At 50.9% G+C, this 18,858-nt stretch overlaps 1 protein-coding gene across 2 annotated transcripts in view; it reads right to left on the reverse strand.

Moving 5' to 3' along the window:
* The window catches only part of tara (SERTA domain-containing protein 2 taranis), a 101,702-nt gene that overhangs the window by 12,339 nt on the left and 70,505 nt on the right, over positions 1-18,858 (reverse strand). For both annotated transcript variants that reach the window (XM_019845685.2, XM_011156663.3), the window contains one exon: positions 17,688-17,726. In XM_019845685.2, the coding sequence (XP_019701244.2) occupies positions 17,688-17,726 (39 nt within the window). The remainder of the gene's footprint in view (positions 1-17,687; positions 17,727-18,858) is intronic.

Below are 18,858 nucleotides of genomic sequence, written 5' to 3' on the forward strand. Positions count from 1 at the left end.
TCACGATAGCTACGTCCCTGGCCTGACTCGAGTGTCTCTAGCGCGGCAACGGCTTGCTCTCTTGCGACCGCGTACATCCGCCGTGGCCGGCCGTAGCGGCCTACTTGGAATATGACTCGCTCGCTCGGAGATTCTCCTACCAACGCGCCGTGGTCAACCGGTCAGCCCCGAGCTCCGAGGAACGTTCGTGGAATCGTGATAGAGGAAAAACTACGCGACGGATCTCATCTCGCCTTCTCTAGCGCCGAGAGAAAACGATACGCGAACGAACGGCCCTTCTCCGGCCCGGGCGGTCGCGCCGCCGTCGCCGCCGCCGTCGCCGCCGCCGCGGCCTTTCTTCCTCCGCCGAAGCGAGGAAAGAGCAAAAAAGCGTCGTCCTCTGTGTCTACGTCCGAAATAGTAACGAGCGGCTTTCACAGATGACTCCAGATACAAGTGAATTTGTTATCGTTATTTGTTAGCGGATAGTTTTGAGAAGGTGTATCCGTCGTGCTCGCAACGCCGCCCGCGGCGACAGATCGCACGCGAGCGATTCTCCGAATTTAATCGGGCGGCATTCGCGCCACTTGGCAAACTGGGATACACTCGAAGGCAAAGTGACCCCGCATGCCCGCCTGACATAATTCACTTATCGCCGCTCATGTAACTCCGGCGATACCGACGACTCGTGTTGCCATATTTTTATTTGGCTCCGTACATCTTTATCGTCGGTAGATTGCGCTGTACTCGACACTCGAGTTATCATACCGAAATTATGCGATACAAATTCAGATTTCAGATTGTCGCCGAGAATCCATGCGAGGTTTGAAGTAACGGTATCTCCGTTACGCACACCCTCTGTATCACGAAAAAGCGTGATGTAAGCAATGGGTGAGGCGAGACAAGTTCGCAAAATCGGGGGTGGATACGCGCGATGCGACGCGTCAGCGGTCCCGTCGACTGATCAAAATTTATTATTCTCGCCCGTCGATTTTAGCTGGATATCTGGGTCCCTCTTTCTCTCTCTCTTTCTCTCTCTCTCTCTCTCTCTCTCTCTCTCTCTCTCTCTCTCACTCATCTTTCTGGAAAGGAGCGCTTGGAAATTTCGGCGGAACTCGTGTCTCGCGGCGAACGGGCGCGCGCGCGGGGACCGGCTACGGATGCGGTCGTAATCTCGGCGTCTCCTCCTCTTACGTGCGATATTTGCGAAGCGTGACCGGGCACTTGTTGAATCGACAAGAGAACGGGAACAAGAGGAACCGGGAGCGACGGAGAAAGGAGGCGAGAGACCGGGGCAAAGCGCGGGAGAAAGGGGGAGCGGACAGATGGACGGTGAGAGGTAAGATGGTTAGGGAGAGAAGGGCGGCCAGGGGGCAGGGGGAGGGACGAGGAGGTATAAAACGCGAAAGGAGAGAGAGAGAGAGAGAGAGAGAGAGAGAGAGAGAGAGGGAGAGGGTAACCGGTGTGAAAGAGGGTCAGGGGTAGTTGGAGAGGACGAGGGTGAGGCGACGCACAGATGGGACAATGAGCAAGGGGGGAAGGGAAGGAAATACACTGCGAAGGATTAGTTGTACGTGGCGATAATATGCGGTTCTTAACTGGCCGTAAATCAAACTGGCCGAGAGGCGCCACGCCCCGTCGTCGCTCCTTTTCCGCTCGCGACATCCTCGCGAGTTGCGCATCTCACGCTCGCGGACTCTGCGTGTCCGGGGAACCCTCGGCGGCAGCGGCGGGGGTGGGTGAACGTGCGAAGTCGATCGAATTGAAGTTTGCGATGCGTCTCTCTTTTCGCAAGTCGATGTTTTCACGCAACGAATTTACGTTACCGACGCACTTCATGCGATACACGTGTGCGATGCGCGCGCGCACATATGTATACTCTTGAATTTTGGCGCGGCAATCTCGACAATCTGAAAGGACTTTTGATACCTCAGACAGTTCCGTACGTTACATTTCTCGCCAAGTCGGATACATATAAGTCACTTCGTTCGTACACCTAAACATAAAGAAAGTCGTGAATTCTGTGACGCGCGCGCGCGGCAAGTTTGACATCGAGTGATAAAACGACGCGGATTCGCCACGAGCGAGCAACAGGCGTCAAGCGAGCGAGGGAAGAATAACGAAAACATAGGGAACAACCCGGCGAAGTTTTATCGCGGCTCGGGCTGCAGACGAATATGAGGTAACCGGTGCATGCTGCGAGACTTCGATAACCATATAAATCCTCGGGAAGTATACAGGCGACGGCGAGAGACCGCGCGCGCGCGCGCGGCTAAGAGAATTCGTCGAGGAGTCGCGCTATGGATCTCTCTCGACGATCGACGAATGTGGGTTACGAGCTAGAGAAGTGGAGGAGGTTCACGGCGCATCCGACTGTGGTCGATGACGAGATAGGTGAGTCTACGCGATTCGCCATGTACAGCGCTTGTAAATAATTGACTACTCCGAGGCAGACGTCGAATCACCGGGTGTGATTCCGCCGAGTCGTCGGGCGCGAATTCACGACTTTCTCGGCGGTGGAATGTCGGGGTCGGGGGCACCCACGGCTGATGAAATCCAAAACAGATCCGGATACATTCTCGAGAATACATGGGATAAAAATATGATCTCGAGGTCTCGCGTCGTATTATAGGCTGTCGTTGCTGCGCTTAGACACCCTGATAGCTGGAACGGTTGCGTTAATGAGTAAGAAGCGGCGGCGATGGCGTCAGAGACGATTGAAAGCCGCCGCCGCCATCCAGGATTGGTCAACGATCTCAGTCGAGGGCTCGCGGCAGATACAATGCAACGAGAACGCGCGAAACGCGCTGTAAAGGAAGCTCGCCGGCGATGTACGCAGAGCGCACCACAGATTCGATGCGCGAATCACAGCCGAATCCGTTCGACCGCGAGAGTCGTCGAGCGTCGAGAGAGGAGCGTTTTTGTGAACATGACGCGCGCCGCGCGCCGATGGCAAGGTGGTAACGGCGCGTGGCTAGTAAAATCCCAAGTGGAGAAGGTTCACGGTGGATCCGGCTCTCTGCCGGGCGATGAGGTAATGTTTGCCTCGGCCGCGCCGGGCCGAGTCAGAGTCGAAGCTATCTAAGCAACTCGCGCGCGCGACAGTGCCGACGCTACGACTCGTCGCGCCCGGGACCACCGCGCGAACATCGCCGAGTGTCAGCTGAGATTCAACCCTTTCAGCATTGCTGTTAGCAGCGTGACTGGTCGATGAGTCATCCCGTCGTCGGGCGCTCTGCGTCTGCAAAGGATGGATATATCGCGACCGTCCTTTGTCGAAGTTCACACAAATTCACACAAAGTTCACTCGGGATCGCACGTTCGTTTGTTTCTCGACTAGGAGACAATCGGGGATCTCTTTTCATCGGCGTGTATTCATGTAATTTGTTCTTACGCGCCTTCGATGAAATTTGTGAAAAATCAAAGCCCGCCCGAGTTTCGCCGACTCGTTTGGCGTGTACGTATTATCAACGTACGCAACATGTGTAACGCGTTTTATCCGGAGAGCGTGAATGTTTGAGAGTGGTGCGCTCAGAGAAAGACAGGTAACGGCTTAAATCTCAGTTAACTTTAAGTAATGTTTATGGGAATGGATTCCGGGGACACACGTTGCTCGAGTCGCTCCGCCGTTCCCGATCAATCTATGTCCTTAGCGAAGTAGAATTCATGTGACGTATCGTTTTCTTTTTAATTGTCGCGCCGAGTAACGTGATATATGAAAGGCGCGATGATTATGGTGCAGCATTTGCGTACGTGTGCGAACTGCATATATTAGAAGATCTCGCATTCCGTTACTCGGTAGGACAATATGGGCTCTGGGCTGACTTTAGCCGGGGGGTTGCGTCACTCTCCGTGTTACTCAGCGGCGTTAAGATGTTACTCATCCGATGTTAAGGCAGCCCGTAAGAGCGCAAGCACAATGCATCGGGGAGAACTTGGAGCAATGAGAGAGATCAGGCGTAAAGTCCGTTGAACAATGTAGCGGCTTGTGTCAAACGTTTCATCACCGTGGCCGCTCAGAATACTTCGATAAGCACAGACAAAAGCGCCCGCGTCCGTTTTATTCGGCACGGACAAAAGATCTGCTCTTTTCGTAATTCTGTTCACAATTTTGCTCTTTCTCTTTGCCGCCCCTGCGCGACTCGCGCACTCGTTCGTGTCAGTTTATGTATCGGCCGTATAACACGACATATATCGAAAGAACGAATTTCTAAATGTAACATCATATATATATATATATATATATACATATAGACATATATATATATATATATGTATACATAAATATACTTGTGTTTCTATACAAATTCACTAGTTCGTATCTCGTCTTCCGCCGGCCCTGCGCGCGAACGCGCTTCGAAGGCTGAGTTGGCCGAGAGACCAGTCGTCGGGTAGATAAAAGTAGTCGATGTGTGTGTGGTACGACGCAGCATACAGTGCGCGCGCGTGCGCGCCGCACAAGTGTGTGCGTGTGTGTGCGTGCTGCATATGTGTGCGCGTTTACACGCTGCCGCTTGATATCGGCGGTGACGCGCGCGTGCACATACAGCCGATGGAAGAGCATGAGCACGCGGTATATGTGGATATGCGTGTACCATGTGTGTGTATATATAAATGTGTGTGTGTGTGTGTGTGGTGCGAGCGCACGCGCGCGCGCGAGTTGAATTTTCTGCGCCGCGCAACACACGATGTCGAAGCGACGTTGGCGCGCCACGGTGGTCATGACAGCATGACGTCAACCGGCCGTGTGTTATTTTCGAAAGGGGACTCGACGGTGGCGGCGCCGTGCGGAGAAATTGTGAAACGGCACAAACAGCCGGAGCACGTCGCTCGCTATCGGACGGGGGAACAACGAGGCAGGCGAGCGAGCGAGCGAGCGAGCGAGCTCCGGGCGATGCGAGCGAGTGAGCGAATGGAATATGTCGAAAGGACTAGCTCGGTTGCGTCCACGCGCGTGGATGGAAAGTATTTTTTTTTTTTATTAAACACGCAAATCACGCCACAAAAGTGAGCTGCGGGAACGTCGCTTTACGTAAATCGTGTAACGAGCTTTATTCTTTCACGCGTTTGCCGCGCGCCGTTCTTGCCTCCCGAGAATTATGACCGATACATTTCTCCTCGAAGTATCGGCTTACTTTCCTCCCGCGTTATCTTTTATCTTTTCTTGCTTCCGATGATATCTCAGGCATTGTTATCGCCCGCGATCTTAGTTGCATGCACTATTATATTTCACTATGAATGTTTTTCTTTTCCGATGGCTCTTTCGCAAACACTCGTGTCTTTTTCCGCCGAAAGATTTCGGGAAGACTGTTATATTCGCGTTCATGCTGAGCGATATTGGAATCATGGGCTATTTAGTATCGCTCGGCAGAATTTTCCTCACAATGATGGATAGTATCCTCCGACTGGTACTTTTTTTTTCCGCCAGAGATACTTTTATGGATCTTGCCCGTCTTTCTCTCTCTCTCTCTCTCTCTCGCTCTCTTCTGGCTCCTGCGTCTTCATGTAGAAACCCATTCGTATCCTGACGATTTCCTTTCGTCAGTGTGATCACGCGCGACTGGATCGAACGTCCCGATTTGACAAATGTCCTAGGGGACGCAGGACGGAGGATCTCGGGAGTTTTACGTGAACCGGGGCCAAGGTCGAGACACTATCGCTCTACCAAATCTACACGTTAACGGCGCAGGAACTTTATGGCACATGCTTAATCTGTAGTAGTAATATTTATTGTGTACGCTTATACGCGTATATAACGATCATGTAGAAAATGTATCGGAGAAATATTCGCGCGTGCGCGCACGCGCGCGTCGAGATACGTCGCTGACGTATCCTCGGACAGATACGTCGAAAGCGATTCCTGGCCATCGAAGACGCCCCGTTGTCGAGACTCGTCGCTATTCTGGAGGCTGACCCAAACGCCGCCGAGTTTAGAGGAGTAAAGTCCGCGGTAGATTAGCCACGCGCTATCGCAACGAGCGCGCGCGCGGATAAGATTGCACGTCGCGCCGCGCCGCGCCGCGCCGCGCCGCGTCGGTCGACCGGCCTCAGGCTTCAAGGACTCCGCTCTGTTCAAGGCGGTTAAGACGTTAAGACCGAATTTCTCGCGCGAAGTGTTTCCCGTTGCTCAACAACTTGGCAACACGCGCGACCCGTTAACTTTTATTTCGCACAACGTTAGTCCAGAGCATTTTCACGGGCATTAATCCGCGAATTTCCATAGGAAATTGCTTCGACAATAAACATTTCCGCGTCGACGTCACGAAACGTGTCGCGTGACATTTCATTTGGAAATATAAATTTGGATTCGCGCCGCATGGAGAACATTGTCATTCGTCGCAACGGACATCGATTTCCTGTTCCTATTAAAAATCAAGCACACCTTGTGTGCTACAAGTCAATGGACAATGGAGTGTAATATCTCTGCGAGATATCTAATTACACATTACATACGGAAAAGTATTCCGCGCTGCGATACGAGTCGACGGCATTTGCGGCATTCGCGCGCTCGAAAATAAGGAGAGGAGAAACCGTTTCGCGGGCGAGTTATCTGGCCAGGCCGAGAGAGAGAGAGAGAGATTTTTCGAGTCTTCTGTAAATAATTACGAAGCCGCGGCACGGATATGCGACGCCGGGCCTTTTTCGGCGACACGCGACTCGCCGGCGAAAACGACGCGTCGCGTCGCGTCGGATAATACGTCATCGAGTGCGAAACGTGCGAGAGTCGGCGAGGCTTCACCCCCGGGGGACGGGCACGTGTACGAATCGGCCGTCGCGGGGAGAACGCGGACGAGGCCGGGGTGCACGGGGGTTGTTCCGATGCATCTCGACGGTAACTACCCAATAGGCGACGCCGACCCACTCATTCACTCCTCCGCCAACCCCGAGACACCCCGCGCTCGCGCGATACCTACGAAAGCGCGTAGGCGATCTCTCCTACACGTAAATGTTCGCGCGCGCGCGGCTATGTACATAACGCGCGTATATATGCCCCCGACCGGTGGATATCCTACCCTATATACGAAGCGACGAGAAGAGCCTACGCGCCAGTCGGGCCTACATTAGGGGATGAATAAAGGAAGGTCGCCGAAAAGGGAGGGTTGGTTCTCCTGCTCCCCAGTGCTTCTCATTCCCGCTCTTCTCCGCTCGCATCTGACGAGAGCACGCACGTGCTCTCGGGGGGTCCTTCCCCTGGAAGCTTTCGTCTTACACAATGAAATGGGGAACATCGCGCACGATTAAAGGGCACGGTTTAAATAAAACGTAAAGCTCGCGCTAAGGACTTTTCGTCCCGGCTCTCGCCCTCTCTCCGGTTCCACTGCGTGTGAAAAGATGCAATCGATATAGACTACGATTTTTGTCCTTGACTGAACTTTCTCATGTTGCGTATTGCGAAGTTGTAATTTTATAAAAAAAAAAAAAAAAAAAAAAAAAAAAAAAATACGACTGAGACAAGAAGCTGTCTGATATCAGAATAAACTTATGTTTAGGATGTCCCGATGACACGAAGTATTCGACGTAGCTCGAAGTTTGAGCACCACTGATACAATCTATAGGGGCGCGTGACATCTGCGGTGTCCTGAACGAAGGGTCCTACCCCGAAAACCGGGGAATTGGGCAGGGGGCCAGGGAGGCTGAGAGAGAAAGTATACGAGAGGGAGAGAAAAACTCGCGGACGGAAAATTGAGAGACACCGGGGAGAGGGCGAGAGCCGGGACGAAAAGCAGAAACGAGAGAGGGATAGAACGGAGAGAGGAGAAGGGAGGAGCGGCGAGGGGGAGGGGGGGAGAAAGAAAGAGAAGGAGGAAGATGGAGGAAGAGAGACAGGGAAAAAGGACGCCGAGTTCCTCGAAATAAAGCGGCGGAAAACGTCACCCTGGAGGCCGTTAATTGGTCCGTGCCAGTACTAGCAGCGGAGTCAAAGGTTTGCGCGTATCCCCCCGTACCTCGCGATGTCTCAATTTGTTTGGACGACGGAGAGGAGAGGAGATTTTCGAGTGGGCCACGTGGCGAACAACTTCAAACTGCGAAGTTGCTACAGTGACACAGCGGATTCGCTGCTCGCGTGTATATACATATATCATATTACTACGAAAGATATAGTATAATAATAACTACTCTCTCCTGTATTAACTCCGGGTTATTACCCGAGGTGCTCGCATACCCGCCGCGATATATTTATGATGCCGAGTTTCCTACCTGCTCGCACAGTCCCACTTCCCCCGAAACCACGAAAACAAAGTGTGCCAGTCCCGCCGTGTTCGCAATAATTTCCTCCGTAGCTTAATCGTGCCTAAACGCACCGCTTGCTAACTCTAATTATATTTCACTTGGAAAACATAAAGTTTCGTCCGAGACAGTATCGGCTTTTGCTTTCGGGATTATTTCCGATAGCCACAGGTCTAACAATCGCGCCGTTCAAAGTGTAGACAATAAGTCCAATAAGCGGTTTTAAAAATAAGAGAGGGGGCTCTTCTCTGAGTGATGCGGTAACATTGTAGCGTTATTCTAATTATACACTTTTGCACGACAATGCGTGCATTGTTTCATCTTGAGAGGACACGCGTATGTGCTTAATAAGTTCATGTTCGAAATTATATTTTCAACCGGTACAAAAAAGACCGGCGTAATGTACTTAATGCGTATCGACTGTGATCTGTGTACGTGCGCGCGTATAGTTGATAATCATAGTGACTTCAACAACAGAAGGTTGCTGAAGTATCAAGGCTATTATGCCGGCCTGTGTGTGTGTGTGTGTGTGTGTATGTATCTTCGAATAATCTAAATCCCCAACATTCTTAGCGAGAGCAAGAATGAACCCGACTCGTTGAAAGCGACTCGCGCGTCAAGGTAAACTACCCCCTTTGTTCTATCGAGAATTCAAGCAGCTTGGCGGATGTATCCGTGCGGGCATCGCCGTGCACACGCGCGTGCACGCACGTACGCTCGTCGCACGCACAAATGCATGCACGCATGCATGCACACGGATACATGCTGTACCCTCGCCGTGTGGGAAAGCGGAGACGCATGCGGCGGCGGTGGCGGCAGCGACGGCAGCAGTGGTGGTGGTGGTGGTGGTGGTGGTGGTGGTAGTGGTGGTGGTGGTGGTGGCGACGACGGAGGTGGCTGAAAAAGGGGGCCATATGTCGGGCAATGGCGGACACCCCTCGCGCGTGGGAGTGCCGGTGGGGATGTACGCGCCACTCTCCCTTTCCGATACATTTTTTGCCCCGCACCGGATTTTTTTTTAGCGTGGCGTCTTCCTGCTTACGCGCGTATGACGCGGCGCCTCCCCCTGACCCGTCAATCCCAAACCACCCCCCCTCCCTCCTCTTTCGCTCACTCTTTTTCTTTCTCTCTTACTCGCCTCGTTCGCCCTTTGGCGTCATCCGGCCCTCATGTGGAGCGCAAAGGTTTTTATTTCAAACATTTTCGGTTTCGATGAAGAGAAACTCATCGATCGACTCTCGCTCTATGAATGGAATGCCCCGATCGGTCACGGTGAGGTTATGTGTGCTCAGGGTGTCTCGAGACACGGTGTAAGAGTGATATTTTATTCGTCAAATGACACGCGAGGGAAAGGAAAATATCGCGGGGGCGTCGAGCTGTATAAAATATTTCATGTACGAATAAAACAAGATGAGAACCGCTATCGAATCTTAATAATAGATATGATAGGTAAATGAATTGGATATAGTAGATAAGTTGATAAGTAACACAACATTATCACCTGTTTGGGACTAACGACGCGGCGCTAACAGAGCGATAGAATCGCGAGGTCCCTCGGTTGTTTTTACACTTATGAGAGGGTTGAATGGTACGACTAAGGTCCGACGAAGATAAGGCGAAACAAGCGAGGGAGAAAAGAGCGGAGGAAAGGGTGGAAAAGGGAGAACGCAGCGAGAGAGGCAGAGCCTGCGCGCGGCGGAACCTGTTTATGCTTGACGAGTAGGCGCGCGGGATGAAGTTTACGATGTCCGTGGGACACTCAAAGGAGAAAGAGAGAGAGAGAGAGAGAGAGAGAGAGAGAGAGAGAGAGAGAGAGAGAGAAAAGCAAAAGGTACAAGTGGACTGCGCGGACGTAGCAGGTGCCGGCTGGTCAACAATGGACACGCGTCTGATTCACGCATATGTGAGCACTTTCCACTTGCAAGCGCAATGAATCGTCATGTGACTAGGAATGTGCCCCGAATTATATTATTATATTAGTGAGTTTAGCATGTTCGTGTCGGTACAAACAAAGGACTGTGACACACAGATACCTCGCTCTTAGGTCTGCCACAATATGAAATTCGAAGTCGACTTCAGAGTGTCTTTCAGTTCCGACTCGGAAATTTTTTAAAATTCTGTTTATCGAGCGCGCAATCTAACCATCACTCAAAGAAACTCAAAAGTACTTTTTCATCGATCAATTTCATATTGCGTAAGAAAGTTCAGGTGATATAGGTGTAATTTAGATATCGTTCAGTTTATGTTTTCTATCCTTATACTTTTAACTTCCCGCATACTTTGGAATATTTACCACCTTTATTTCCACAACAGATCGCGATACATGGATATCTAAAATTCAACATGCTTGACTTAAAAAGCCCGACTGAGCCGAAATTGTAAAGTATTATTGGCAACGTGTGTAAAATGGGTGAAACCCATTAGCCGAGAAGGGACTGAGAAGGTTGAGTATTGAAAGTCACAGAATCGTGACCTTCTACTACTTTCCGAGTTAAGTGAATATTTTAGTGTAAATATGATCCTCGATCTGAGAGATTCGATTATATACACCGAGGACTGAAGACACCGAGACTGGAGTCTATTTCAAGCTTAGCCTTTCTTGGCTACTCCGATTCCTCTATTTTTCGCGTCGCGAACTACTCGGTCCGCGAAGATTATTACGTCACGAGACGGCGGGTTCGATTTTCATCGATAATGTCAAACTTACGCGATTTAAATTAGCCAGAAAGATTCCTCGCTTGTCTTTTCGTTCCTCTTCCGCTATTAGCCGTATTCGAAAGTAAAGTCTTCGAGAACTGAATGTATCTCGGGAAAGGTCCCTTACCTACTTGTGGGGCCAGGGCCCAATACCTGAGTCCAGGTAGGAAATACGGATAGTCGTGCTTGGGTCACGTTGACCCACGATATGGCTGTCTTGACGAGGGTCGGACGTAAGGGCGCATCGTAGAGAACGTTCCATGAAAAGGCGACGGCACGAATCAGGGGTTCTCATGCTGGTATACGTTCGTGAGAATACCGCCATTCCAACGAGAAGATTTTACGAGAAATGATGGTACGTTACGTTTGGCGACTCATTTCATCACCTGAAGAAGCAAAAGACGAGTGTGATTTTGAGAGACATTTCAGTGGGGTTCCAGACTGTTCAAATATATGACAATTGACTCTGCATTTTCAGACGAAAATATATCATTAGCGATAGATTCGAAACAAATTTCGGTCCACGTATTTGTATTCTTCAAATTTTGTACTCTTTTGGAGATATATCATGCCCGCCGATGATAATGACCATCGTAAAAGATATATGTGCAGAGCGGATACGTTAACAAATTAATAGTCAGGATTGTGTAGTGGTATGTGAGAGATGGTACGAGAGGCCTCACGGCCTTACAATATGTGCGGAGGCTGCAAGGCCAGGTAGGATTTGGGAGTTCGGGATTTAAAAGACCCTATACACACTCCATCCAAGGGCAAGAGAATAAGGGTTGGAGCCTTTTATACCGAAGGGTCCCCGGACGGTCTACGGCCTCGGTCCTTTTTGTTCGGGTCGTCGAAGCGGCTGTAGAAAAAGCTCCCTCTTCAGGGGGCAGCTATGCTTGTCCTGCTGCAGTGAAAGCCTGAACAAAATCTACGAAGAACGATCTGTGAAGACCGACGTGAAGGTTGATCGTTTTGCCGTCGAAATAGTTTCTTCTTTGTCGATATACGGTACTGAACTGATGTACCGATTTACCAATAAGACCGTGAGACGCCGGATGACTCTTTAAAGCCAGTCGTTTGCGAGAGCGAAGTCACTAAAATGCAAATTTCTGACGAAATATTTAACACTTACGATAATATAATACTTTCGGAAAATTTATGATTTGTTACTTTCGTCAAACTCTTAGCATGCATGTTGCGTCGATTCTGACTGGTTAAGGTTAGATTTGTTTCAGATTGGAAGTTGAGCTTTCCCTTCAGGAAGAGAAGAAAGTCGTTAGAAATAGGGATAGAGAAAGTTTGGGTATTCAGTCTCTAGTTAAAAGTGCACCTAACCTAATCTGAGCTAAGCTAACCTAACCGTATCTACGGACGGGATTGCCAAGAGATTTCACAAAGAAACAAATAAACCACCAAAATTGTTCGCATTAAACACAGATTTCTAAATACACAAGACAAGAGTGTAAACGTGTACAATTTGAAACGTCGCTCAATTCAAAAAAACATACATCCTTACGTATGTCAGAAACATACAGAATCATGTTAATCCCAAGAGTAGTTGCTCCAATCCTTAAGGCTACATAACGGCACGCACACAAGAACAAGCGCGTACCATTTCCAGCGACTCCATGACGTATCGGAAGTCCATCGTAATCGAGGAAGGACAGTCGCGCGAGTTTCACCATTGTCTGTAAACAAGGAGTGGGGGGGAAAAAGAAGGAGGAGGCAGCAGCAGCGTGTTGTGAAAATTCACGCTAAGGGCCAGAGCACAGACTTCTGCATAACGCATAATACACGACGCATAAGAGAATCAACCAATCAGAGTTCTTCATTTCCCTCCTCAGGACAGAAATGAAGAACTCTGCTTCGTTGATTCTCTTATGCGTTGTGTATTATGCGTTATGCAGAAGTCTGTGCTCCGGCCCAAACGCTCAGGTAAGAGTTTTCGCCAGAGCGTTAGTGCCGTGCACGACGTGTACCAACAAAGCGAGAGAGACTTTACTGTTAGACGGCCGTCGAGATGCGCACGAATAGTCGTCGTAGAGCCGGTCGCAGCAGGCAAGCGAGTCGAGCGACCGCGCCTGGCTATCCCGATCAGCCGGCGAGCCGAGTCATCCAGCCTAGCTAGCTAGCTAGCTGGCTAGGTAGCTAGGCAGCGCGCTAGTCAGGCCAGCCTGTGCCGGGCTGGGTGTTGGTGAAAGGTGTGGCCGCATTAGCTACATGAGAAAAGAAGAATGCAATATTCTAGCCGTAGTGCGCGATATTCCGAGTCGGCGACGACGTCGACGGAGCCGACGAGGTTGACGACGACGACGGCGATGCGGAGCGTAATCGCTCTCATCCTGGTGTTGCTATCTCAGCCTCAGCCTCGTCGTTGTCGTCGTCGTCGTCGTCGTCGTCGGCCAACGCAATATCACGCAGCAGGCACGTTCAGGAGGTAGGGAGAGAGAGAGAGAGAGAGACGGAGACGCCGAGAGAGAGAGAGAGAGAGAGAGAGAGAGAGAGAGAGAGAGAAAGAGAGAGACACCGGCTAAAAAGAACGAGCGTACAGGTGGTCGACAGCGAAACGATCGGAGAGTACCGCTTAATGGGATTCAACGACCTCCGTACGCCGGTCGGTTCGGCCGTCAGATCTAGGAGTGGTGTCGTCCTATAATATTGTTCCTTACCGATCCCGTGGATGTCTCGAAGCGTCTAGCGTCTCGGTCTATTTACCTCTGCATCGATCGCGCCTGCGTCGTCAATATTTGAATCGGACGAGCATTCGTCATGGAAATGAGAGTATCCCCATTTATTAGGTCGGATAATTCGCGACAGTGATCGGATCAGAGGTAACGCGCAGAGGTATCGAGACTATTGTATCGTGGCTTTCTTCCGTGAGAAGAAATATTGATTCTTCTGTGGGGGGAGGGGGGAAATATTAATTTTTTCAATGAATTTGAGGAATGGACGATTCCTCAATAGAATTTCCTGAGAGTTTGTTACGAAAGTCGAGTTTCGAGTGAAAGGGACGGTGAGAGAGAGAGAGAGAGAGAGAGAGAGAGAGAGAGAGAGAGAGAGAGAGAGAGAGAGAGAGAGAGAGCGAGAGAGAGAGAGAGAGAGAGCGGAAGGATGACACCCCACCTAACATCTCCCAAAAGCGGGGTCGTTAAGGGAAAGGACAGAGACGCGAGGAAGCGCACGATGTCACTCTCTGTAAATCTCATGCCGATAGATATCGCGCATCCTTTCTGAGCGAGCATCCTGCCTCGCCGTTATTTTCTCTTTCCTTTCCCAAAAGCGATCCGCAAGTTCGGCTTGCGCTAGGTGGGGCACGGGTTTGCGCGAGGAATAGACGATCGGCGGGAATTTCCGCGAAGGAAACGAGATTTTTCGCGTCATAAATTCCTGCGGGAGGAGAGCAATGGAAGATCTTTGCCCGTAGCGGTACCGTCCTTGCCCGATCGCCTCGAGCACTGCTGGCCCTGACGCGCCGGTAACTGTTCCCGTATCCTGTCCCGACTATTCCTAGCCGAGTGTCCGGCATGCCGAGCGAGCGAGCGAGCGAGCGAGCGGGCGCGAGAGAGCGGGCGCGAGAGAGCGGGCGCGAGAGAGCGCGATGCCCGAGCACAGTATAAGTAAGAACTTGTACTGTAGCACTCAAAATGGCGCGCTTTTGTAATTATATGAGATTACGCATGCTACGCCAGCGGCGCTCGCGTCGCGCGAGTATGATTTCTTACACGGCCGTTATATACAATGTATACGAGGCAACAGGCGGATCGGAGGACACCGAAGAGGAAAGAGATTTCTGCCACCATTTCCGTGCACCAGCGCGTGCGCGCGAGCGCTCGTATTTACAGGCGCGCGAGAGACGCCTGTCTGTTGTCTTTTCATTAGAATGTCAAATGGACACTTATTAATAAATGCGTGCTTATGCGCCGCGCATGCGTCCCTCCAGAGACTCTAAGGGGAATCGCCCGTGTACAGGTTACTACATGACGTATAATGGTATGATTGCCGCATAAGAAGGAAATGATGTACCGATCCGAGCGCGGTGTGCTGCTCGCAGCTCGCAGCTCGCAGCGCGCATACGAGAGAGCTAGTCTCGTTCGCTGTGTCCGACACGTACGCGATGTTCGACACCGTCCGAGCATTATCGAGGCACCCGCGGCGGCAATCGCACGCCGCGGCTTCGGATTTACGAGTGTCAGCCGCGGCGCTAGGGCAGCGCCGAAGGATGGAGGGGGCATCGGGGTCGCGCGCGCGGGACGCCAGCGCGGTACGAAAATAAAATTCGTCTCGCCGTTCCGCCAAGGAGAGAACCCGTTGATCGCGCGCGCAGCCGAGAGCTCGAGCGCGAGCCCGTATACGCGAGTCTGAGGCGCTCTGAGATCTATGAGAATTTCATATATGAGCGTTAAATCGATACACTCTTTACTTAACGCTCATTAGTACAGACCGTCGGAAAGTCGCAAATATGTTTTTCCACACTTGCTTGCATCATGGGACTTCCCCTGATAAGCGGCGACGCTCTCATCCTACAAGCGCGCGCGCGCGCGTATCCTACAAGCTTTCGAGCACGATACGACCGGCGAGCATGCGCGCGCGCGCGCGAGAAGAGAATTCAGAGAGCCATGTTTTATACTTTGACTAGTTGGACAGCCTGCATGCCGCGCGACCTGACAGATTAAGGATTAGACAAGTAATATATGCCGATAACGTCTGTGACAAGTTTGTGTTTCGAGAAACTTGACAACGCGGACAAGCGCGAGTATGCGAGTGATGTATAACCGCGAATATATGAATTATCAAACTTGTCACACACGTCCTTCTCTTATGAGAGTTTGATAATAATAATAAGCAAGTGGCTGCGCGCCGCGTCGCGACGATAGAAGGTGATCCGCCTGTGTGACAGATCTCGCCTGTCAAGTTTATGTCGAAAAACCTGCAAACACGTCAACTCGGAGAAAAGCACCAGCCAAATAATCTCCGTATCGTAAAAAGGGACCCGGGCCGAGAGAGAGAGAGAGAGACGCGCCGACGAATTCGTCCAGCTTCGCTAACGCGAAAGTCTCGCGAAGCACCGGGGGGGGAGAGGGGGGAGGGGGGAGGGGGAGCATGACGATTCATCATCGAGATTTATACATTTATCATGACGAGCGCGCGAGTCCCGTGGGAAGCACGCGTGGCAGACGCGGAAAATTGTCCGAAATATCATCGTAATTGCGCGCAATTGCTAGACGAGTAGGCGAAATTTTCACCGCCGCTCGGAGATGCGACGGCGATTATCCCGACACGACAGCGCGCGCGGTCGTCGGGCAGACATTAAAAGTCGATTTTCGCGCAAAAAATCGCGCGGCTCTCAAGTGTTATTCTACACACAGCGCGCAGCGTAGCGCGCGTGCGCGCGCGCTCAAGGCTATGTCGCAACGGCGCGGTAGCGTCATCGATATCGTCGTCCAGCTTTAGCGGTCGAAGATACGAGAGCCAGCAGCAACAGCAGCGGCAGCGGCAGCGGTAAACGCGACGTGGAGGATGTAGACGACGACGAGGACCGGCTCCGCCGCTGTTACTGTTATTTTTAACCCGACGCCGACGCGCCGAGTCCGTAGTCTAAAACCGCGTCTATCCTCCCTGTGCCCCCCCCCCCGCTGTTCGTCGTCTTCCTCATCGCGGTTCTCCTCCTCCTCCTCTTCTTCGTCTTCCACCTCCTCCTCCTCCTCCTCCTCCTCCTTCTCCTCCATCACCTCTCCTCTTCTTCTTCTTCTTCTTCTTCTTAGATGATGCGACGGGAGGCATCGCCAGGCGCGCATATTTCGGAGCCTATTTTCAAAGTGACTTTCTATTTCCAAAGTCGCAGGACGCCGTCGCCGAGCGCTCGTCGGTGAGGCCTCGCGAAGACGACGCGCCGAGTGCCCGCTCGAGAAGCGGGAGATTTGTAGCACAACGACGAGTATTTGTATTTGCGGATGTATGCTCCGCATTTGTTTGTAAAAAACGCAATGTATCTCGCGGAAATAAGATATTTTATCGTTATAATGTAAGCGAGTTGATATCGCGCTGTTTAGGAACGATTTCATTACAAACTCTCAGATACTGTAGCAACAAAAATTACAATTTATCAATGTGGATAATATTATGAGCTGTTTTCATGTAGCGAGAGTCATTGGATACGCCGACGTAGATTACTTTCGAGAAGAAAGTGAGATGTAGGTATACCGACGGTCCCCCACCTTGGCCTGTGGTTCTCTTAATTAATCCATCGAACAATCGATGCGATCGGTCATCTTGACAATGGTGTCTATGGTCAGGGTTATCGCTCGCAATATGGAGCCAAACGGGGTCAATCGCGCGGTAGATGGAAGCTACGAAGGACAAGCACCTTCCAAATTGCGCTTTATATTAAGAGAGCTAAATGGGTAGAAGCGATTCACGATAGATTTGATAAGTCCAGTGTGGGTCAACATGCCTAATGTGTTTTTGTTTCCCGGTCGTTAGTTTTCTATTTGCTACCGTACACACGGCTACCAACACACACAAAACACAATATCATAGATGATACTATTTTTTTTTTCTTTCCCGTGAGGAGCTTTCCATGGAATCTACTATTTTCCCATTGCCGCGCACTTTTTTCTATGTTGTTCATAAAAGTGTTTACAAGATATGTATATCAGAATGAATCGAAACTACAGGAACGATAAATGGAATAAATTGTTTTTTTTTCGCAACTATCACAATACTTTCACGTTCGTGTGTACACGAAACACAAATTGATTGAAATTATTATAAAAGTTGCTTACCTTTAGGCCCAAAACATCTTCCCTTTCATGAGTTTTATGCTGAAAACAGAAACAATAAAAATCGTGAAAATCACAATATACTCCCCATATATTACGATATTTAAACTGAACTTATATATATGTTCTCGTATTTATAAAAAGAAGACAATTACATTCGTTCTTGAACCGCGTTCCTCATTTCCGAGAGGCAGAAATATTCGTCCTTTTGCATAAAAATAGGGAAAATGTACCTTACAATAGTAACACTTGAGGATACAGAGATAGCGGTTCATAATTCCATCTCTTCAGTGCAAATAAACGTACTGTATATGCAACGGATGCGTCTATATCGCTTTCTCCGCGAACGCGGTCATGCCACCGCTATTGTTCGCGAGCGCGAGCAACATTTTCGAAAAATCGCGACGTGAGACTAAATCCCCGCGCTAAAATAGAGCCGACCGTACGACCTGACGACGTGTCGCTCGGCGTACAGTTAATGACAGTCGATAATGCTCGCCTGTAATACCGATAGGCACCCCACGAGCGGACACGAATAGCAAGAAATCTCGAGCTGTACATCCGTCGCGGGAAAATCCGTTTGAAGAGCCAGTTTTCCCGCCAGTCGAGTCAGCAACGTCGCGCGGCGCGGCGACGAGAGGAATCGAGAGAAAGAACGAGTCGGTACTGCTAGGCGCGAGGCTACGGGGAGGAAGGGGGGATGAGGGAATGGGGACGGCGAGGGAGGGAAAGGAGGGGGTGGCAAGGAGAGACAGAGAGAGAGAGAGGGAGGGAGGGGGAGAGAGAGAGAGGGAAGGAGACGAAGAAAAAGAGAGAGAACGAAAGAGAAAGAGGGAGATAGAGAGCGAGTGAGAAGCAGAGAGACAGACAGAGAGAGAGAGAGAGAGAGAGAGAGAGAGAGAGAGACAGAGAGAACCTCGAAACGTGACAACGCCGCGCTAATGCGTTGTAGACTCGGTTCCGTGCTGATACCCACGCTCCGAGGCCTCGCCTCGCCTCGTCTCACCTCACCTCACCCCGGTTCGTCTCGCCTCGCCTCGTCTCGGCGGGAAGTCGCTGTTGCCTCGCGTAGAACGAGATACTTCTACCGGCGCGGCGGACTTTCTACTCGCAAGAACCGGGGGGTTGCCGTGCGGCCAGGTTACACGATACTAGGGTGGATTCGCGCGTTCCG

This window comes from Harpegnathos saltator, unplaced genomic scaffold, assembly GCF_003227715.2.
Source record: "Harpegnathos saltator strain DR-91 unplaced genomic scaffold, Hsal_v8.6 scaffold285, whole genome shotgun sequence".
In the NCBI taxonomy this organism is placed as follows: Eukaryota; Metazoa; Arthropoda; class Insecta; order Hymenoptera; family Formicidae; genus Harpegnathos; species Harpegnathos saltator.